Source organism: Oryctolagus cuniculus, chromosome 6, assembly GCF_051225735.1.
Source record: "Oryctolagus cuniculus isolate XC-2025 breed Fujian yellow rabbit chromosome 6, ASM5122573v1, whole genome shotgun sequence".
NCBI classification, from domain to species: Eukaryota; Metazoa; Chordata; class Mammalia; order Lagomorpha; family Leporidae; genus Oryctolagus; species Oryctolagus cuniculus.
In genome coordinates, this window is record NC_142872.1 from 2,052,313 (window position 1) to 2,075,081 (window position 22,769).

The 22,769-nt window shown below is 51.6% G+C and overlaps 1 protein-coding gene and 1 long non-coding RNA gene across 2 annotated transcripts; both read right to left on the reverse strand.

Moving 5' to 3' along the window:
* Positions 1-6,369: 6,369 nt before the first annotated feature.
* Positions 6,370-8,127, reverse strand: LOC100337866 (olfactory receptor 2AJ1-like). Its single transcript, XM_002723415.5, has 2 exons — positions 7,909-8,127; positions 6,370-7,543 (listed from the first exon to the last, which is right to left on the reverse strand). The coding sequence occupies exon 2, from the start codon at positions 7,524-7,526 to the stop codon at positions 6,582-6,584; it is 945 nt and encodes a 314-aa protein (XP_002723461.4). The 5' UTR covers positions 7,527-7,543; positions 7,909-8,127; the 3' UTR covers positions 6,370-6,581.
* Positions 8,128-9,802: 1,675 nt separating this feature from the next.
* LOC149125925 (uncharacterized) lies at positions 9,803-15,211 on the reverse strand. Its single transcript, XR_016234991.1, has 2 exons — positions 15,026-15,211; positions 9,803-10,040 (listed from the first exon to the last, which is right to left on the reverse strand). It is a non-coding gene; the product is annotated as an uncharacterized LOC149125925 (long non-coding RNA).
* Positions 15,212-22,769: the final 7,558 nt, after the last annotated feature.

Below are 22,769 nucleotides of genomic sequence, written 5' to 3' on the forward strand. Positions count from 1 at the left end.
TAATAGTTTGTTCCAAATGTATATTAAAGATGATTGATTATCATTGACATGAGCAGCAGCAGCAACAGACTCATTCAACTCATTATTATTGAATCAGTTGAACTTGCATGTGTTGTGAATCACCAAATGTTTAATTCAAACTTGTGCAATACTTACAGATTTATTTTTGTTATCCCAGATGTGGTAGATTATTTTATACTGTGGGTTAGTAATGTGATTAATTATTTTTCTCTGTACTATCCCTGCTATGTGTGTTTGTGTGTGTCTGTTTCTACACACATACACACACACTATGTGTGTATATATATATATAGATTTTTTCATATACAGCTTCAGTTTCACTGCAAGTGTAGTCCCTTTGGTTGCAAAGATACAAAAGCAGCATCCCCAGGATTCATCCATGCAGTTCACTATGTGCACAAATCAGCACTCCAATAACTGTCAGAGCAACGTGCAGAAGCCACCAGCAAGACAACTGTGAGAATGACTCTCCCACCTCCAAATGCCTGATCATACTGGAGGGCATGAAACGCCATACAGAAATCTGAGTTCAGGAAGCTGCTTCCCAAGGCAAGGACCCTTCATGGTGGAGGGGAAGCTTTAAGAAGGAAATCACTTACAAAATTGGCTATAAACTGTGGTGTTGTCGAAAATTTCATATACGTTATTAAAAAAAGTAAAGGATTTATTTACTGATTTAAAAGTCAGAGTTAGACACACACACAGAGAGAGAGAGAGAGAGAGATAAACTTCCAATTGGCCACAACAGCCAAACTGGGCCAGTATGAAGCCAGGAGCCAGGAGTTTCTTCCACATGGGTTTCTTCCCACATGGGTGCCTGGGTCCAGAGACTTGGGCCATCCTCCACTGCTTTCCCAGGCACATTAGCAGGGAGCTAGATTGAAAGTGGAGCTGCTGGGACTTGAACCAGGGCCCATATGGGATGCCAACATTGCAGCTGGGGACTTTACCTGCTACACCACAGCACTAGTGCCAACTATGTGTCTAATATAAAAGCAGGATTTCAAAGCACTGCACCACACACACACACACACACACACACACACACAGAGAGAGAGAGAGAGAGAGAGAGAGAGGTTCCTTGAATTATGATGGGGTTACATCATGATAAACCCATTATAAATTTAAAATATTGTAAATTAAAAATGCACTTAATGCACTTAGCCTATTGAACATCATCGCTTAAGCTACCCCACCTTAAAAGTGATTAAAACACTTACATTAACCTACAGTTGGGCAAAATCAGTTAACACAAAGTCCGTTTCATAATAAGCGGCTGAATATCTTCAGTACACACATAGATGTGCACGTTGTAGATGATGGCATACCAGAACACAAAATGTAATATCGAAACATCACAGTACGCCCGTGTTTTCTATAATGTTCACTGTCCACACGCATGATCGTGTGGCAAACTCCGAGCTGCAGCTCAGGGATGTTGCCTGGCATCGTGAAAGGGCCTTGGACCACATGTGCCCTGGAGAAGGGCAAAACGCAAAAGTTTAAGTCTGGTTCCTTGTGAAAGTGCATTGTTTTTGCACTAATGTAAAGTTGAAAATCATAAGGCCTGTCATCTTTACGCTGAGGACCATATGTTGTACATATAATCAGATTATGCTGTGTTATCAAGTGACAAGGCGAGAAGTTCAGAAAGAGGACTGGAAAGCAACTTGTTTTATACCTGAGCAAAAACTATGAATTCTTTATTAAAGTGACATTTCAGTAGATGCTTCAACTCTGACGTCTTCATGTTAATGATTGAAAGATTGAGGATGGCCAGGAGGTGGCGCCAGCAGGAGGCCGTAGGTCACTGGGAACGCAGTTCTGGCAGCAGACTATTTGCGGGCAAATTCGGCCTAACTGCTTTCTCTCCCTTCCTGGCTCACCAGGCGATTATTTTCCCCTCCACACACACCGAGACTGGGCTCCACCAGACACCAGGCGTGGGCTGCCCAGTTCTGAACCACATCCTCCAAATGGGAAGCTGAGATAAAGCTTTCTTTCCTAACAAACTCCTCTCGCGCGTTTTAGTGACGGTAATGAAATGTGGATTCACACGGACAGCCAAATTCCACATGGGAGCACTTGAACCCTACGCCTGACTCCACTCGTGATTCCAGGTTCCGGTCAATGCAGGGACAGCTCAAACACTTGCGCCCCTGCCACTCACCTGGGATCCTGGGGTTGAGTTTTCCACTCCGGGCTTCAGCCGGACCTGGCCCTGGTTGGGGTGGACATTTGGGGACTGCACAAGCAGAGGGCAGTGCTTGCGCTTGTGCTTTCTCTCTCAAAATATGCAAATACATAAATACATGCATTTTTAAAAGATACGGAATGTCTGAGTGGATTGAAAACCAAGATCCAAGCATATAGTTTCTATCTATAAGACACTAAATTTATTTTTCACTTTTTTAGTTTATTGTGTATAATTCACATATAAAATAAGATACTTTGATATGCATGTATGTAGTGTATATAGCATAATGACTGCTAGAGGTAAACAATGAACAAGTGCTTGTGTTCAAATATGTATCCCTTTTTTGTGAGAGTACCAAATCTTGACAAATATCCAGATTACACTAAAATATGACTAGCTGTTGTCATCATTCTGTGCATTAAGTATCTAGATGTGTTTACCTTTCACAACTGAAGCTTTATACTCTGAGCGACACCTCCCCATCCTCCTCATCTATTGCAATATACTGGAATTTTGTAGATTCCACATGTAAGTGATCACATGTGACTTTCTCTGCATCTAACTTCTCACACATGGCACACCAACCACACAGCTTCCTCTAAGTTGTCACAAACAACTGTGTTGAAGAAATTTCTTCTATTCATTTTGGTGAGGGTTTTTATCATGAAAGTAGGCTATGCTGTGTTGAATGCCTTTTCTGCATGTATGGAAAGTACCACGTGGCTTTGAATTCATTCTGTTAATGCTGTGGGTCACACTGTTGATTTGTACATGATGAGGCTACCTTGCATTCCAAGAAAAGTCGCATTTGGCCTTGGTGTCTGATCACTTTAATGAGTTGTTGAACTTGATTTGCCAGTATTTTATTAAGGGTTTTTACAACTTTGTTTACCTGGCACATTGACCTGTAGTTTTTTTGTGACATCTTTGGGTAGTGCTGGTATCAGGGTGCTGTTAGCCTAACAGAATAAGTTTGGAAATATTCCTCCTACTTCTGCTTCTCATAAGAGTTTAAGAAGGATGGTGCGAATTCTCATTTGACTGTTTTTTAGAATCCAAATCTGAAGCCCTCTGTACCTGGACTTTTTCACGCTTGCTAGATGATGTTTAGTTATTACTCCAATACCTTCCTCTGTGTGCCAACTGTCTACTTCTGCTTGATTCAGTCTGGGTAGACTATACATTTCTAGGAATTTCAGTGTTTCCTTCAGCTGATCTAATTTGCTGATATCGAAGTGTGCACAGTAGCATCTTATAATCATTTTAATTTTGGAGAAATCTATGTTAACGTCTCTCCTGTTTTTTTTTTCTTATTTCACTTCAGTCATCTTTTCTTAGACCAGCTAAGAGCTTTTCAATTTCTCTTCATTTTTGACAAAAGAACCTTGCGCAGATCAACACTTTTTCTAGTATTTTATTCTGTTTAATTTTTTGTTCAGATATTTATTACTTTTATCATTCTGCTAATTTGGTGTTTACTGTTTTCTTCTTTGCAGAATGGGAAAAGCATCAAAGAATGGGCTCCTACCATCCACGTGGGAAACCTGGAGGAGCTCCTTGCTCTTGGCTTCAGCCTGGCCCAGCCCTGGCCATTGCAGCCATCTGGGGAGTGAACCAGAAGATGGAAGATCTCTCCCTGTCTCTCCCTCTCTCTCTGTAACTCTTACTTTCAGATAAATAAATATTTTTTAAAGATTTATTTATTTGAAGGACAAAGTTACAGAGAGAGGTAGAGACACAGAGAGAGGTCTTCCATCCGCTGGTTCACTTCCCAGATAGCCACAATGGCTGGAGCTGTGCTGATCCAAAGGCAGGAACCAGGAGTTTCTTCCAGGTCTCCCATGTGGGTGCAGGGGCCCAAGGACTTGGGCCGTCTTCCACTGCTTTCCCAGGCCATAGCAGAGAGCTGGATTGGAAGAGGAGCAGCTGGGACTCCAACCGGCACCCATATGGGATGCCGGTGCTTCATGCCAGGGCTTTAACCCGCTGTGCCACAGTGCCGGCCCAATAAATATTTTTTTAAAAGAGAGAAAATGGCAACTACCTATCTGTCTTCGCTGGAGCCAGTCTGAGTGTTTATGTGAGTTACATGACTGATTGAACAGTTTGCTGGAAAAGCTGGCTTAGACAACCTAAATTCAAAGAAATATAGCATTTTGCCAAAATAATTACTTGAGTAACTGTATTATTTTAATGAATTTATTTACATCTGTTGATATATGGAGAAACCTAGCAGTAGGGGAAAGAAAGTGGTTCTGTGGGGAGAAATCACCAAGGTCTGTCTTGGAAGGGACAAGGCCCCTGCTCGCGTGGACCGGCCATCTGAACGCACCCAGGGTGACCTGACTTTTTCTGACTCTAGTTTCCAGGCCCCTGTATTTCTGTATGGGAGGAGAGGCTGGCAGGGAACATCACATTGCAGAGTGTGAGGGACATTGATTTTCTAATGCACTGCTGATTACATAGTGGAAGGCTCCCTGTGTTTGAGCTACCATTCCTACTCTCGGCCTCGAATTTCTTGCCGCTCTGTGTCAGTCGCTATGTATTTTCTGCCCGAAAGTTTTATGCTCTCCTCAACCTCAGTGGAACTCTTTCTGTGTTCTGTTAGCCTCCTGGCAGTTCCCACTGCTGCTGCTGCTGCATATTCGTCTGGAGCTTGAAGATCTCAGAGTTCTGACTCACGGTGTCCACCTTCCTCAGGTCTGTTCCGCCGAGGCAGGATTTTCTCCTGCTGATGACAGCAATGACTTGGCTCTCAGCTTCACCACCCTGATCAGATCCCAGTCAGGACTCTTGGGAAAGCAAAAAGAGGCTTTAAAAATGGACAGCATACGATGCGTGTACTTTTAACACCAGTGTCTGTAGTGAACTTTCAACTCCTAGAAATAGCTGCATATGCTATCATGGCAGAGAATTTTCCCTTCTTCTCCTAGTGCAGCCCACCAGGGACAGGAGGAGGCTGCAGGACAGAAGCAAGCCAGAAAAACCCCGAATCACTGCAAAGTCTTTGCTGCTAGGCAAGAGTCGTTTATTACATGTCCACATACTCCACATCAGCAAACATGATTTCAGGAGATAATATAATGATGTATTCAATAGTCTCATTTGATTTTCTCAGCGAGGACAAGGGTCGTACCTGTTCTTATTTCCACTCTCACCATCGGAATTCGGCTTCGTCATGAGAGCTTCTTGCTCTGCTGGCTGGGACCAATTCATTTTAATATTTTGGTGCCATATTTCATGCCCAACTACAATATAGTATAATGTCAAATTCACCAAAACTTCGTTAACATCCTTGATGTTTTAAATTATCCCATTGTGAAAGGCAAAATAATGTTTCATCCATTAAAGCTTTAAACGATCCCTTCACATGTAGTTAAACATTTTGTGATGTTTATTTAATACATATTTAGTTAATATGCTATAATAAAAATAAATCAAGCATTTGCCACAATAAACTGATTTTTTTTTAGCTTTTGGTATAGTCATTTAATTGAATTCTAAATAGGAACATTTATTTATTTTCTTCATTAAAATATTGGTTGTGGATCAACTGTGCCTGAATGTGTGTGTGTGTGTGTGTGTGTGTGTGTATATATATATATATACATGAAACAAGATGACTTCAGGATATTCTTAAAAACGATAATTTTTTTTTTTTTTTGACAGAGTGGACAGTGAGAGAGAGAGACAGAGAGAAAGGTCTTCCTTTGCCGTTGGTTCACCCTCCAATGGCCGCTGCGGCCGGCGCACTGCGCTGATCCGATGGCAGGAGCCAGGAGCCAGGTGCTTTTCCTGGTCTCCCATGGGGTGCAGGGTCCAAGCACCTGGGCCATCCTCCACTGCACTCCCTGGCCACAGCAGAGGGCTGGCCTGGAAGAGGGGCAACCGGGACAGAATCCAGTGCCCCGACCGGGACTAGAACCCGGTGTGCCGGCGCCACTAGGCGGAGGATTAGCCTAGTGAGCCACGGCGCCGGTCCTAAAAACGATAATTTTGATTCTAGCAGAAAGTAACTTGATTTCACTGCAATCGTGTATACATACATTTTACATGTATGTATGTGTGTGTTTATGTATGTTTCTCACTTTAAAAGGCAGAGATGTCAAAGCAAGCTCAGTGATGAAAAATGGAGACTTCAAGTGGAGTTTATAGCACCTGGGTGATTAGTATCACAGAAGCAAACGCAACTATACTGACCTGAGTTTAAAAGCCAAGACACATCACAACTTAATAACTATCAGGGTTTGGAAGCATCCACTTCTTTCCACACGTGGGGCGTTCAAAGCTTTTACTTGCTTTCAGGAGAAACCCGCAGTGGACATCCTGCTGCGTTAATAGAGAAATCATGGGAACACAGGGTTCACTTCTCAGGCAGGAAGTGATCTCCAAGCATGGTTTTCATTGCCGCCAGAACGTCCTTGTTCCTGAAGCTGTAGATGACAGGGTTGAGTATGGGGGTGACGATGGTGTAGAAGACGGCCAGGAGCTTGTCCTGGCCGGGGCTGTGGTAGGACCTGGGTCGCATGTAGGTGAAGATGAAGGGCCCGTAGTACATGCCCACCACGACCATGTGGAAGGAGCAGGTGGAGAAGGTCTTCTTCCGTGCCTCTGAGGATCTCATCTGGAGGACGGTGTGAAGAATCCGGCCATACGATGCAGAGATCATGCAGAAAGGAACGAACAAGAAGATGACGCCACTCACGAAGATGCCACGCTCATAGCGCGATGTGTCTGCACAGGACAACTTCAGCATGGCGGGGACCTCGCAGAAGAAGTGGTCAATGGCCCTGGGGCCACAGAAGGGGAAAAGGAGAACGGAAGCCGTGTGAACCGTAGAGTTGAGGAGCCCCACGAGCCAGGCACCCCCAGCCAGGAAAACGGCCGTCTTCTCATTCATCAGCATGGGGTAGCGCAGTGGGTGGCAGATGGCCACGTAGCGGTCACAGGACATGGCAGCCAGGAGGAGGCACTCACTGCCCAGCCGGATGAGGGACAGAAACACCTGCAGCCCACAGCCTGCAAACGAAATGGTCCTGCTGCCTGACAGGAAGTCGGCGATCATCTTGGGGACGATGTTGGAACTGTGCAAGATGTCCATGAGGGACAAGTGGCTGAGCAAGAGGTACATCGGGGTGCGGAGCCGCGGGTCCCTGTGGATGAGCGAGATCATGAGCACGTTCTCTGTCACCGTCAGCACAAAGATGGAGACTAGGAACGGGAAGAAGACCAGGCTGGCCTGGCGGGAGGAGAAGAGCCCCAGCAGAGTGAAGTCGCTCCCCAGACTGTGGTTCTCGCCGCCCTGCATGGGGGCTGCTGCTCCACCTGCGGGAAGACAGGTAAGTGGACAGACAGAAGGCCGGAGCCGGGCCCTGTCAGTTCTGTCATCCCCGTCTGCATAATCAGAGCTGGCTGCTGACGCGCTGTCAGCTGGGGTTGGGGGCATCCACTTGCACACACCGTGCTCGGAGCCTGTGTAATAGTGACGAGGCTCCTGCACTGCATGGGCCCCGGGCTCCTCCCTGAGCCTTCAGACCTCGGCTGCTCAGACCACTCTGGGGCCGGGTGCTCTCCCATGTCCCTCCCACCACGAACCTGCAGTTCCCGAGGCTCCCACCCACAGTGAGGCCCTCATCCTCCTACTGTCCTTCCCTTCCCGTCATACTGAATAGTGAGGACAAGGGTCATACCTGTTCTTATTTCCACTCTCGACACCGGAATTCGGCTTCGTCATGAGAGCTCCTTGCTCTGCTGGCTGGGACCAAACCACACCCACAACAATGTTTGCACACAGCAGTTTCTCAGGGATATTTGCTGAACACGTGAATGGATTAAGTGAACTGTGCAACTTGAGTTTTAATGGACTTATCTATTAAAAAACGTCTGAAGAATAAAATGTAGAATTCCTCAGAAATAATAAAGGAATAAAATACAGGATCAGAAACTATTTGTATGTTTGTAATTTGAAACGTCATCAATATTTGAAAAGTAATAAAAGAAGGCTTTATTCAGTCAAAATAAACAATACAGGCCGACACTGTGGCATGGTAGGCTTAGCCTCCACCTGCGGTGCCAGCATCCTGTATGGGTGACAGTTGCAATCCCAGCAGCTCCACTTCTGATCCAGCTCCCTGCTAATAGCCTGGGAAAGCAGTGGAAGATGACCCAAGACCCTGGGCTCTGCACCCATGCGGGAGACCTGGAAGAAGCTCCTGGCTCCTGGCTTCGGATCGGCCCAGCTCTGACCATTGGGACCATTTGGGGAGTGAACCAGCAGATAAAAGACCTCTCTCTCTGCCTCTACCTCCCTGTAACTCTGCCTTTGAAATTAATACATCCTTAAAAATATAGAAATAAACAATACATCTTTAGGAATATATTTTACTTCTGCATTTTTGACATATAGAGACTGAGTTACAACTTGTGGATTTGATGCATGGGAAATCAGTCATTACTGTTATCTGTTGGTGCTTGGATAATTGTTACTTAAACATTTACACCACGGTGGGCTGAGCATCTTTCGTGTGCATGCTCCTTCTCTGAGTATGAAAAACACATCCATGCACACAAATACAGCAACCAAGACTCCCTCTTTATATTCCTAATGTGATCGCTGGAAACAAGCAGCCAGAAACACGCCTGCCGCGACCTGAACAGCCGTGCTCAGTTTGAACAAAATGAACATAGATTTGCCACTGCCATGGAAATTAGTGTAAAAGTCATGTCCCTCCCACTACAAATGGCTCACCCTTGTCTGCCTTCATTGCACAGATGTTGCAGATGTTGAGCCTTCATTTTCAGTTGTCTTGTGGATTAGTGAAGATTTGCTAGATTTATGGAGCGTCTAGGGAGGTACCTGCTTGCATGGCGCTGTCCGTTTTGACGGATCTGACACACAGCTCAGCAAAGTTTGGTGATGGGTACAGATTAAGACTGAAGAGTGGCAGTGCCCTGTGAGCCAATCACAAATGGGTTTCCAGAATCACTAAATACTACTGGCAATTCACATTCCGCATATCCGTATCCAAAGATGTTCATTTCCCCAGTTTCTTTTTTTTATTTTCTTTTTTTATTATTTTTTGACAGGCAGAGTGGACAATGAGAGAGAGAGAGACAGAGAGAAAGGTCTTCCTTTTGCCGTTGGTTCACCCTCCAATGGCCACCGCAGCCAGTGCACCGCGCTGATCCGATGGCAGGAGACAGGTGCTTCTCCTGGTCTCCCATGGGGTGCAGGGCCCAAGCACTTGGGCCATCCTCCACTGCACTCCCTGGCCACAGCAGAGGGCTGGCCTGGAAGAGGGGCAACCAGGACAGAATCCAGCACCCCGACTGGGACTAGAACCCGGTGTGCTGGCGCCGCAGGCGGAGGATTAGCCTATTAAGCCACAGCGCCGGCCTAAATAGAACTTTCCCCAGTTTCTAGAATTATATTATCCTTCTCATTTTACTTTTTCAGTAAACTCATTAACTACTGACTCATCAGTTTGGCAGATTTCTGGCCTATATAGGTCTCATCAAATGCTTCTACAGAAATGATTGACTTGATTTTATGGTATTGGATATGAGAATATTTTTGAGTATTCAACAGTCGGTCCTTCCCTGTATTCCCAACTGGCCCTTATGCTTCTACAGAGTTCATGCTGTCGACAGTAGTACCGGTTTTCTCTCTTCAGCTGCTGGAATCGCTGCAATGCTCTGTTTATTTTCCTTGCCATCTTCCTTTCTCAAGCTTGTGTCCACTTCCTGCCAATTCTTTAATCAAAGTCTGGAGTCTTCTCCCGTGATGCTGGAATTGTGGATGAGGTTTCTCCTTCTACACCATCTGGGGGTATTTGGAGTTTGGATGAAAACAACACTTGCATCCACAGAGGAATGCCCTGTAGTGAGTGCCTCAATTCTGCCACGAGGTGGAGAAAACAAGAGTCCCACCTGGTTCAGCCTCCCCCGCCTAGGCAAGCTCCTCCTGAGGTCAAGGTCCCACCTTCTGCAGCCTCCCCCGCCTAGGCAAGCTCCTCCTGAGGTCAAGGTCCCACCTTCTGCAGCCTCCCCTGCCTAGGCAAGCTCCTCCTGAGGTCAAGGTCCCCCCTGCTTCAGCCTCCCCGGCCTAGGTCAGCTTCTACTGAGGTCAAGATCCCACCTGCTGCAGGCTCCCCGACCTAGGCCAGCTCCTCCTGAATTCAAGGTCCCACCAGCTACAGCCTCCCCTGCCTAGGCCAGCTCCACCTGAGGTCAAGTTCCCATCTGCTGCAGCCTCCAACACCCAGGCAAATCCTCCTGAGGTCAAGGTACCACCTGCTGCAGCCTACCCCGCCTAGGCCAGCTCCTCGTGAAGTCCAGGTCCCACCTGCTGCAGGCGCCCCCGACTAGGCCAGCTCCTCCTGAGATCAAGGTCCCACCTGCTGCAGCCACCCCCACTCAGGCTAGCTCCTCCTGAGGTCAAGGTCCCAACTGCTGCAGCCTCCCCGCCTAGGCCAGCTCCTCCTGAGGTCAAGGTCCCACCTACTGCAGCCTCCCCCGCCTAGGCCAGCTCCTCCTGTGGTCAAGGTCCCACCTGCTGCAGCCTCCCCCGCCTAGGCCAGCTCCTCCTGAGGTCAAGGTCCCATATGCTGCAGCCTACCCTGCCTAGGCCAGCTCCTCCTGAGGTCAAGGTCCCGCCTGCTGCAGCCTACCCGACCTAGCCTAGCTCCTCCTTAGGTCAAGGTCCCACCTGCTGCAGCCTATCCGACCTAGGCCAGTTACTCCTGAGGTCAGGGTCCCGCCTGCTGCAGCCTTGCATACCTAGGTCAGCTCCTCCTGAGGTCAAGGTCCCACCTGCTGCAGCCTCCTATGCTTCGGTCAGCCCGTTACTGAGTGAAGGTCCCACCTGCTGCAGCCTCCCCCACACTGGCCAGCTCCTACTGAGGTCTAGGTTACACCTGCATCAGCCTCCTCCACCCAAGCTAGCTCCTCCTGAGGTCAAGGTCCCACCTACTTCAGCCTCCCCCACGTAGGCCAGCACCTCCTGAGGTCAAGTTCCCAAATGCTGCAGCCTCCCACGCCTAGGCCAGCCCCTTACTGCAGTCAAGATCCACCTGCTGCAGCCTCCACCACCTAGGCCAGGTCCTCTTGAGGTCAAGTTCCCACCTGCTGCAGCCTCCCCGACCTAGGCCAGCTCCTCCTGAGGTCAAGGTCCCACCTGCTGCAGCCTCCCTTACCTAGGCCAGCTCCTCCTAAGGTAAATGTCCCAGCTGCTTAGGCCTCCCCCACCTAGGCCAGCTCCTCCTGAGGTCAAGGTTCCACCTGCTGCAGCCACCCCTGCCTAGGCCAGCTCCTCCTGAGGTCAAGGTCCCACCTGCTTCAGCCTCCCCCGCCTAGGCCAGCTCCTCCTGAGGTCAAGGTCCCACCTGCTGCAACCTCCCTTGCATAGGCCAGCTACTCCTGAGGTCAGGGTCCCACCTGCTGCAGCCTCCCCCGCCTAGGCCAGCTCCTCCTGAGGTCAAGATCCCACCTACTGCAGCCTGCCCTGCCTAGGCGAGCTCCTCCTGAGGATAGGTCCCACATGCTGCAGCCTCCGCCGCCTAGGCCAGCTCCTCCTGAGGTCAAGGTCCCACCTGCTGCCGCCTCCCTGACCTAGGCCACTTACGCCTGTGGTCAGGGTCCCACCTGCTGCAGGCTCTCATGCCGAGGCCAGCACCTCCTGAGGTCAAGGTCCCACCTGCTGCAGCCTCCTATGCTTCGGTCAGCCCCTTACTTAGTGAAGGTCCCACGTGCTGTAGCCTCCCCGACCTAAGTCAGTTCCTCCTGAGGTCAAGGTCCGACCTACTGCACATTCCCTTGCCTAGGCCAGCTCCTCCTGAGGTCAAGTTCCCACTGCTGAATCCTTCCCCACCTAGGCCAGCTCCTCCTGAGGTCAAGGTCCCACTGCTGCAGCCTCCCATGCCTAGGCCTGCTCCACCTGATGTCAGGGTCCCACCTGCTGCAGCCTCACCCACCCAGGCCAGCTTCTCCTGAGGTGTATGTCCCACCTGCTGCAGCCTCCCCTGCCTAGTCCAGCTCCCCCGGAGTTCAAGGTCCAACCTGCTGCAGCCTCCCCCGCCTAGGCCAGCTACACCTGAGGTCAAGTTCCCACCTGCTGCAGGCTCCCACCCCTAAACAAGCTCCTCCTAAGTTCAAGGTCCCACCTGCTGCAGCCTCCCATGCCTAGACCAGCTCCTCCTGAGGTCAAGGTCCCACATGCTTCAGCCTCCCCCACTCAGGCCAGTTCCTCCTGTGGTCACGGTCACAACTGTTGCAGCCTCACCCACGCAGGCCAGCTCCTCCTGTGGTCAAGGTCCCACCTGCTGCAGCGTCCCCCACGCAAGAAAGCTCCTCCTGAGGTCAAGGACCCACCTACCGCTCCCACCCATATCTAGGCCAGCCCCTTTCTGTGGTCCAGTTCCCACCTGCTGCAGCCTCCCCTGCATAGTCCAGCTCCTCCTGAGGTCAAGGACCCACCTGCTGCAGCCTCCCATCATAGGCCAGTTACTCCTGATGTCACGGTCCCACCTGCTGCAGCCTCCCCCGCCTAGGCCAGCTCCTCCAGAGGTCAGGGTTCCACCTGCTGTAGCCTCCCTTACCTAGGCCAGCTCCTCCTGAGGTCAAAGTCCCACCTGCTGCAGCCTCCCCTGCCTAGGCCAGCACTTCCTGAGGTCAAGGTCCCACCTGCTGCAGCCTCCCCCGCCTAGGCCAGCTCCTCCTGAGGTCAAGATCCCACATACTGCAGCCTGCCGTGCCTAGGCCAGCTCCTCCTGAGGTTAAAGTCCCACCTGCTGCAGCCTCCCACGCCAAGGCCAGCTCTTCATGAGGTCAAGGTCCCACCTGCTGCAGCCTCCCATCATAGGCCAGTTACTCCTGAGGTCACGGTCCCACCTGCTGCAGCCTCCCCCGCCTACACCAGCTCCTCCAGATGTCAGGGTCCCACCTGCTGCAGCCTCCCATCATAGGCCAGCTCCTCCTGAGGTCAAGGTCCCACCTGCTGCAGCCTCCTTTACCTAGGCCAGCTCCTCCTGAGGTCAAGGTCCCACGTGTTGCAAGCTCCCCGCCCTAGGCCAGCTCCTCCTGAGGTCAAGGTCCCACCTCCGCTGCCTCCCATATCTAGGCCAGCCCCTTTCTGAGGTCCAGGTCCCAACTGCTGCAGCCTCCCTGTCTAGGCCAGCTCCTTTTGAGGTCAAGGTCCCACCTGCTGCAGCCTCCCCCGCCTAGGCCAGCTCCTCCTGTGGTAAGGGTCCCACCTGCTGCAGCCTCCCACGCCTAGGCCAGCACCTCCTGAGTTCAAGGTCCCACCTGCTGCAGCCTCCCCTGCCTAGTCCAGCTCCTCCTGAGGTCAAGGTCCCACCTGCTGCTGCCTCCCCGACCTAGCCTAGCTCCTCCTGAGGTCAAGGTCCCACCTGCTGCCCCCTCCCTGACCTAGGCCACTTACTTCTGTGGTCAGGGTCCCACCTGCTGCAGGCTCCCATGCCTAGGCCAGCTCCTCCTGAGGTAAAGGTCCCACCTGCTGCAGCCTCCTATGCTTAGTTCAGCCCCTTACTTAGTGAAGGTCCCAAGTGCTGCAGCCTCCCCAACCTAAGTCAGTTCCTCCTGAAGTCAAAGTCCCACCTACTGCAGATTCCCTTGCCTAAGCCAGCTCCCCCTGAGCTCAAGGTCCCACCTGCTGCATCCTCCCTCGCCTAAGCCAACTCCTCCTGATGAAAAGGTCCCACCCGCTGCATCCTTCCCCACCTAGGCCAGCTCCTCCTGAGGTCAAGGTCCCACTGCTGCAGCCTCCCATGCCTAGACCTGCTCCACCTGAGGTCAGGGTCCCACCTGCTGCAGCCTCACCCACCCAGGCCAGCTTCTCCTGAGGTGTATGTCCCACCTGCTGCAGCCTCCCCTGCCTAGTCCAGCTCCCCCGGAGGTCAAGGTCCAACCTGCTGTAGCCTCCCACGCCTAGGCCAGCTACTCCTGAGGTCAAGTCCCACCTGCTGCAGGCTCCCACCCCTAAGCCAGCTCCTCCTGAGGTCAAGGTCCCACCTGCTGCAGCCTCCCCTGCCTAGGCCAGCTCCTCCTGAGGTCAAGGTCCCACCTGCTTCAGCCTCCCCCACTCAGGCCAGTTCCTCCTGTGGTCACGGTCCCAACTGTTGCAGCCTCCCATGCCTAGGCCAGCTGCTCCTGAATTCAAGGTCACACCTGCTGCAGCCTCCCCCGCCTAAGCCAGCTCCTCCTGCGGTCAAGGTCCCACCTACCGCTGCCTCCCATATCTAGGCCAGCCCCTTTCTGAGGTCAGGGTCCCACCTGCTGAAGCCTCCCCTGCCTAGGCCAGCTCCTCCTGAGGTCAAGGTCCCACCTGCTGCAGCCACCCCCACCCAGGCCAGCTCCTCCTGAGGTTAAGGTCCCTCCTACTGCAGCCTCCCCTGCTTAGGCCAGCTCCTCTGAGGTCAAGGTCACTCCTGCTGTAACCTCCGTTGCCTAGGCCAGCTCCTCCTGAGGTCAGGGTCCCACCTGCTGCAGCCTCCCTGACCAAGGCCAGCTACTCCTGAGGTCAAGGTCCCACCTGCTCCAGGCTCCCACCCCTAGGCCAGCTCCTCCTGAGGTCAAGGTCCCACCTGCTGCAGCCTCCCCTGCCTAGGCCAGCTCCTCCTGAGGTCAAGGTCCCACATGATTCAGCCTCCCCTGCCTAAGCCAGCTCCTCCTGAGGTCAAGGTCTCATCTGCTGCAGCCTCCCCCACCCAGGCCAGCTCCTCCGGAGGTCAAGGTCCCACCTGCCTCAGCCTCCCCCTCCTTGGCCAGCTCCTTCTGAGGTCAAGGTCCCACCTGCTTCAGGCTCCCCCGCCTAGGCCAGCTCCTCCTGAGGTCACAGTCCCACCTGCTGCAGCCTCTCTTGCCTAGGCCAGCTCCTCCTGTGGTCAGGGTCCCGCCTGCTGCAGCCTCCCTCAACTAGGCCAGCTCCTCCTGAGTTCAGGGTCCCACCTGCTGCAGCCTCCCCCACCTAGACCAGCTCCTACTGAGGTCAGGGTCCCACCTGCTGCAGCCTCCCATGCATAGAAAAGCTCCTTCTGAGGTCAATGTCCCACCTGCTGCAGCCTCCCTTGTATAGGCCAGCTCCTCCTTAGGTCAAGGTACCACCTGCTGCAGCCTCCCTGACCTAGGCCAGCTCCTCCTGAGGTCAAGGTCCCACCTGTGCAGCCTCCCCGACCTAGGCCAGCTCCTCTTGAGCTCAGTGTCCCACCTGCTGCAGCCTCCCCTGCCTAGGCCAGCTCTTGCTGAGGTCAAGGTCCCATCTGCCACAGCCTCCCCCACCTAGGCCAGCTCCTCCTGAGGTCAAGGTCCCAGCTGCTGCAGCCTCCAATGCATAGGCCGGCTCTTCCTGAGGTCAAGGTCCCACCTGCTGCAGCCTCCCCGACCTATCCTACCTCCTCCTGTGGTCAAGGTCCCACCCGCTGCACCCTCCTATGCTTAGGTTAGCCCCTTACTTAGTGAAGGTCCCACCGGCATCAGCCTCCCCCACCAAGACCAGCTCCTCCTAAGGTCAAGGTCCCACCTGCTGCAGCCTCCCTCGCCTAGGCCAGCTCCTCCTGAGGTCAAGGTCCCACTTGCTACAGCCTCCCCAACCTAGGCCAGTTCCTCCTGAGGTCAGGGTCCCACCTGCTGCAGCCTCCCATGCCTAGGCCAGCTACTCCTGAGGTCAAGGTCCCACCTGCTGTAGCATGCTAGACCTGGGAAAGCCCCTTACTGCGGTCAGTATCCCACCTGCTTCAGCCTCCCCTGCATAGGCCAGCTCCTCCTGAGGTCAAGGTCCCACCTGCTGCAGCCTCCCCCGCATAGGCCAGCTCCTCCTGAGGTCAAGGTCCCACCTGCAGCAACCTCCCCCACCCAGGCCAGTTCCACCTGAGGTCACGGTCCCACCTGCTGCAGCCTCCCCCGCCTAGGCCAGCTCCTACTGAGGTCAACGTCCCAACTGCTGCAGTCACCCCCACACAGGCCAGCTCCTGCTGAGGTCAAGGTCCCACCTGCTGCAGCCTCCTGTCCCAGGGAGCTCCTCCTGAGGTCAAGGCCCCCCTGCTGCAGCCACGCCCACCCAGGCCAGCTCCTCCTGAGGTCAAGGTCCCACCTGCTGCAGCCTCCCCTGCCTAGGCCACCTCCTCCTGAGGTAAGGGTCCCACCTGCTGCAGCCTCCCCCAACCAGGCCAGCTCCTCTTGAGGTAAGGGTCCCACCTACTTAAGCCTCCCCCACCCAGGCCAGCTCTTCCTGAGGTCAAGGTCCCAACTGCTTCAGCCTCCCCAGCCTAGCCCAGCTCCTCCTTAGGTCAGGGTCCCACCTAATGCAGCCTCCCTTACCTAGGCCATCTCCTCCTGAGGTCAAGGTCCCACTTGCTGCAGCCTGCCCCGCTTAGGACAGCTCCTCCTGAGGTCAAGGTCCCAACTGCTGCAGCCTCCCATGCCTAGGCCAGCTACTCCTGAGGTCAAGGTTCCTCCTGATGCAGCCTCCCCCGCCTAGGCTAGTTCCTCCTGAGGTCAAGGTCCCAACTGCTGCAGCCTCACCCACCCAGGCCAGTTCTTCCTGAGGTCACTGTCCCACTTGCTACAGCCTCCCCCACCCAGGCCAGCTCCTCCTGAGGTCAAGGTCCCACCTGCTGCAGCCTCCCCCGCCTAGGTCAGCTCCTCCAGAGGTCAATGTCCCACCTGCTGCAGCCTCCCCCACTTAGGCCAGCTCCTCCTGAGGTCAAGGTCCCACTTGCTGTAGCCTCCCATGCCTAAGCTAGCTCCTCCTGAGGTCAAGGTCCCACCTGATGCAGCCTCCCCTGCCTAGGCCAGCTCCTCCTGAGGTCAAGGTCCCACATGATTCAGCCTCCCATGCCTAAGCCAGCTCCTCCTGAGGTCAAGGTCCCACCTGCTGCAGCCTCCCCCACCCAGGCCAGCTCCTCCTGAGGTCAAGGTCCCACCTGCCTCAGCCTCCCCCTCCTTGGCCAGCTCCTTCTGAGGTCAAGGTCCCACCTGCTTCAGGCTCCCCCGCCTAGGCCAGCTCCTCCTGAGGTCACAGTCCCACCTGCTGCAGCCTCCCCTGCCTAGGCCAGCTCCTCCTGAGGTCACAGTCCCACCTGCTGCAGCCTCCCCCACCGAGGCCAGCTCCTCCTGAGATCAAGTCTGGCCTCTTTCTGTCTCCAGATGCTGTTTCTGAGACCCGATGTTGGAGAATAGACGTGACCACCCTCCCTCTCAGTCTCTTCGAGGAGCTCAGGGGCTTCAGGGGATACGTGTTCCATCTGTTTTTGGGATTCAAGTTTTTCAATAAAGTTTCTGAGTGTGTTCTAGGAAATTTCCATTGCATCTTCTGAGAGTCTGCCCCTGGCTTTCTACGGTGAGTTTTCTAGTGCAGAAGAAGCAGGAGTCAGCTTGGTGCAGGACTTACCCTCAGGCTGTTGTTCTCAAAGACACAGAGCTTCAGCCCCTTCTCCCTCAGCAAGCACAGATTGTGGCACAGTGGAAGAGGCAGAGAATGACAGCCGCACAATGCGTCACCTTCCCAGACATGCCACCCTTCTTCCATACAACCGTGGGTGATGCAACACATGTGTTTGCAGGTGTGACAAGGATGTCTCGCCACACCTGCAAAAGGTCTTCATTCACAAAAGTAACTTAGGCTCCCTAAGTTCTCGAGCCAATCAGTCCAACCAGTTGAGTACAAACATTCAAACTGATGGTGTCGATGAAACTCCTTGGAACTTAATGTTTGTTTCAATGAGGGCATCATACTCTTCCTAGCTGGCCAGAGTACGAGGCTCTACTGCTTCTTCCCGGCCTGAAGTCCAATTTCTAGCTGAGCCCACAGCTGCACCTGATATCCCTGGGACGTTACTCACCAACTGTGCTGCCCTCAGATCCACTGTGCACCTTGTATTCAGGGAGTGTCTTAAAATACACCACGACTCACTAACTTCGGCTAAATTGGACTCAAACAGAATTTTCATCTTCTACCAGACCTTTCATTAAACGGATAAAGGATACAAAATACCTCTTTAAGCTTTTACGAACTGGAGGTTATTTATCCACTAATCTTGTTAGACCTACACATTAATAAGGTCATCATTATTATATCCCATCATTTCCTACATTACATTTTTGACTGAAAAAGGCAAGCACAAGATATAAAAAAAGCACCAACTCAAGCCTGTCTGGAAAATGTTTACTTGGAAAAGAATTGTTAATGAAAATCCTAGCAATACTACATCTGATTTCACATCTATATCTTTTATTATCTGATAATAATTTTTTAACTTTCTCATTGAAAAATTTAAAAACCGAGCATTGAGAGATGGGGGTGTGGAGAGAGAAAGAGAAGGAGGGAGGGAGCGAGAGAACACAGCCTGACAGTAAATATTCAGAAGCAATGTTAACATTGTTGTTCTGATAATACAAGGATTTCTATAACTGTTATTATTTCCATATTCTCTAAATATGGGTCTAAGCCAATGTGTACGAGGCAGAGAGTGCAGGGTACCAGGGAGGTTGAGGCAGGTGAGGGGCTGGAGGTGTCAGAGCACAGTGGAGCATCGCAGAGCGCACTGGCTCATGCATGTCAGACTGCACACGCGCTCGCTGCCTGGGACTCCCTACAGGTGGCTCTGCAGAGCTGAGGGAGGCCCCAGTGCCGTGGGGACATGGGAGCATCTACCCCAGCTCCCCCAACACACACACACACACACACACACACACACACCGGTCTCCGCTTGTCCTTCCACTGAGCAGCACCTGCACTGGCACACTGCTCTCCTCACTCGGAGCCAGTAGACTGCGGTCAAACAGCTGAACTCTGGGCACTTAGGACAGCTGGCCGGGGGACTGCAGGCACGCACCCGTCTTGCCTATTTCCTGTTGGATTTCATGGTGGTGCAGGTCCCTGCAATCTTTTTGCAAGAATCAGACCCGAGGGGCTGTGAGCACTGCCAACACCCGAGCAGCTCCTGCGGCCACCAAACCTGGCTCTGGCCCCTGCGAGTGAGTTAAAAGCCGCACGTGCTTCTATGATTGAGTCCTGTTTACCCCATCTCTTACTCATGGCAGAGCCTGATTCCTCCTGGCTACACACGCCATCACCCCAAGCAGTGGTGCACAAAGCATTTTCTTACTGTAGTGGAGGCATTTGAAAGTGAAGATTCCTGTGGGTCCCAGAGCCTGGGCAGCTGTGCTGTGTAGTGAGCAGGTTGTTGGTCAGCCCGTTACTTCTTCCACACAGACAGCCAGATGGCCATGACGCTGTGTCCCGCAGCAGAACAGACTGCTGCAGACTGGCTGCGGGTGCAGGCCCGGGGGCAGATGTGGGGAGCAGCAAGGAGACCTGGAAGATGCTTGCGCTGCTCCCTGACTGGAGCTGGTGATGTCAGGCAGCATCAAGGGGAGCCGAGCCCCGGGGGACAGAGCAGGGCGCACGCGGCCACCGAGAGTGAGGCAGGCAGAAAGTCCAGTCCCTGGGGTAGTGCAGAGTGTCTGGGGGAGGGGAGACACAGCGTGGGTCTGCATTGGTTGCACAAAGCAAGATTCAAAGTCAGTGTTTGTTGGGGCCTGCGTGGTGGCGCGGCAGGTTAAGCTGTCACTGCAATGTGGCAACATGTGAGCATGGGTTTGAGTTCTGGCGGCTCTAGCTCCATCCAGAGAATGGAAGATCTCTGTGTCTCTGCCTCTTTCTCCCTCTGTAATTCTGGCTTTCAAATACATTTTTAAAGTCAAGAATAGTATCAAAAACTCTGCTTTCCTGAGCCCTGACGTCAGATCCCTCTGTCCTGAGTGGCCCAGAGCGCTGGCCCAGGCCCTGTGATGGACTCTGGCTGTCCTGTGCAGAGTCGGCCAACCTCGTCCCAGTGTTCTGTTCCTGCTCATTTTTGACAGCTGATTCGAGAGCCGGTCAGCGCCCACCAGGGAACCCACAGCTTCAGTAAAGGCAGCAGACACGCGGCTGACGCCGGGATGAGTGCTGTCACTCACCCTCCGATCCCCACAAGCCTGTCTCACTCACCCCACGTGACAACTCCTTTTGTCCTCAAGAGCTAGTGGGGGGTTCAGTCCCACCGCCCCAGCTGGCACTGGCTACAGGCAACTTTCCCAGGTCAGACCCTGCGCTCAAACCTGTGTGGACAGGAACAGTGATTTCATCCCAATAACCTCCCCACTTTTCAAAAATGAGATTTACCTCTGAACCTGCCTCTGATGAAATCTTAATCAATAAAAATGGAAAATGAAGGTGAAACAATCAGCAAGCTGTAGAAATACGGGGTGGGGGGGTGGAGAAGAATGAAAACTATTTTACGCTATCTTGTTTTTTTGATAAAAATGCTTTTCAAAAAGATTTACTTCTTTATTTATTGGAAAAGTAGAGCATCAAAAGAAAGGGAGAGAGAGAGAGAGAGAGAGAGAGAGGAAGAGAGAGAGAATTCATTTTGCTGGTTCACTCCCCAGTGCCCACAGCAGAAGCCAGGAGCCAGGAACTCCATCCTGGTCTCCCATGCGATAGCAGGGACCCAAGTCTGTGGGCCACTTCCACTGCTTTCCTAGGCCATTGGAGGGGAGCTGGATGAGGAGCAGGGTGCTGGGACTTGAACGGGTACTCCAATAAGGGGTGCCACTGTGCCACAAGGCCGGCCCCAGTTAAGCTGTTTTACCGCATCTGGGTGAGAGGCACAGCAGCCCACCGGCCAGGACTTAAACGTGGAACCAAAACAGCCAGTGAAGCAGCTTTGGTGAACATACAGAGGTGCTATGGGAGCACACGGGCGTGGGGCTGTGAAGTGGCTGTGACCCATCCAAGATGCAGAGCCATGACGTCTGTCCCAGGCACGGTCTTCAGGTCTTTGATCTCCAGTCTCAAGATGCAGGGCCCTGCGGAGCCACCAGCCCACGCACCTGACACCTGTGGACCCCTCTGTTTGCCATTCACGTCTCAGAGAGTCAAGGACCAAAGTGGAACCATGGAAAGTTGTGAAAGAGGAATTCAAACTAAAGCAAATTAACAAAAGGAGAAGCAAACAATTATTATCTAGCAATGTTGTTCTAAACTATTTTTACAACTAATTTTGCATTTAATTGTCTTCTTTTTAGAGAACATATAAATATATATGTATAAGTATATATATACATATATATATCCTTAGCAAAATGAATAGTCTCTTTCAAAATATCAAAATTTTTACCCGAAAATTATTATGGATGGATAATCTTTTGCCAGCAGAAGATAAGAAATAGACTCTGAACACCTGAAATTTAGCTTTATTGACACTGTTTTGTCCTTCTTCACCTGCCTTTCATATTTACAACAGTTCCATTCCTTCAGCAGGTCCCTAACCTTTTGTTACAAATCACAACTAAGAGAAACAAATAAATTTACAGTTTAAGGAAAAATGGAGATAATGGGAAAGAAGTGTTACATAAATACACATTTAATTAGCATATTTAGTCTTCAGACTTCGAATTGAAACACATAGGTAACAGCTCAACATATAGTTTGCTCTGAAAAATACCAGCAAGCTTTATGAATTTCACGTACTGTCTATGAGTGAAGCACTAGGTTGGCTGTGAAATATCTCAGTGTTTTGTTTGGCTTTTGTTTTTCAAAACTAAATGCCAGTCAACAAAAGAAGGTACACAATGCGGCAACAATCTAATCTAGACTTCAATATCACTAGCCTTCCCAGAAATGCAAGCTAAAAGCCAAATAAGTAACTACTGCATCACTGGAGTTGCTAGGATGCACAGATTTATAGCACTGGGACTATTTGGACCTTGTGTGGGTTACAAGTAATGCAAAACAACAACTGGCTTGAAACAGTTTTATAAAAATCTTCATCATCTGTCTAGTAAGGGAAATAAAAACACAATTCCAGGAAGCAGCTTTAGGCTATGGATCCAAACAGAAAAATGGCACCTGCCGACCACATGGCAGGCCTGGACTGTGATCCCGACTCCCGGCTCTGGCCTCACTGGGCATTTAGGGAGCAAACAGCAGGTGGACATGTTTCTTTCTCTCTTTCTCTCTCTCTATCTCTCTCTCTCTGGCTCTTTGCTATCTCTCCCTCCTTTCAAATAAATAGCAATTTTCAAACATTAAACACGTGATGGGAAAACCAATAGTGATGTACTCAGTGGAATTAAAACAGCAAATAGTGATGAACTAAAAATGTGGAGAAATCTTCCAACAGATGTGAAGCTGAGAGACAAAACAGGATTAAAAAAAAAACACCATAGTTGGTTTCCGATGACACGAAGGTCACACTGAAAGATGGGATCTAAAGCTGACAAATGTTTGCATCTGGGGTAGCGTCTGCACTGGAAAAGGGCAAGAGGGATCTGTCTGGGGCAGGGGACGCTGCTTCTCCTGGGGGTAGGAGTGGGTTCCAGGGCAGGTGCTGCCAGCACCACAGGTTCAGACACACTACCACCTGAGAATCAGACCTCCCTCAGAAACAAAGGGCAGCCACGGATCCTCAAAACAGTGTGAACAATGAGTTAACTCAGTCCTTGAGCAAAGAATCAATTTTGGGGTATGGAAGAGACCATTTCACAAAGGAAT

Coding starts and splice junctions, on each gene's coding strand:
- LOC100337866 (XM_002723415.5), bottom strand. CDS start 7,526: ATGCAGGGCGGCGAGAACCACAGTCTGGGGAGCGACTTCACTCTGCTG.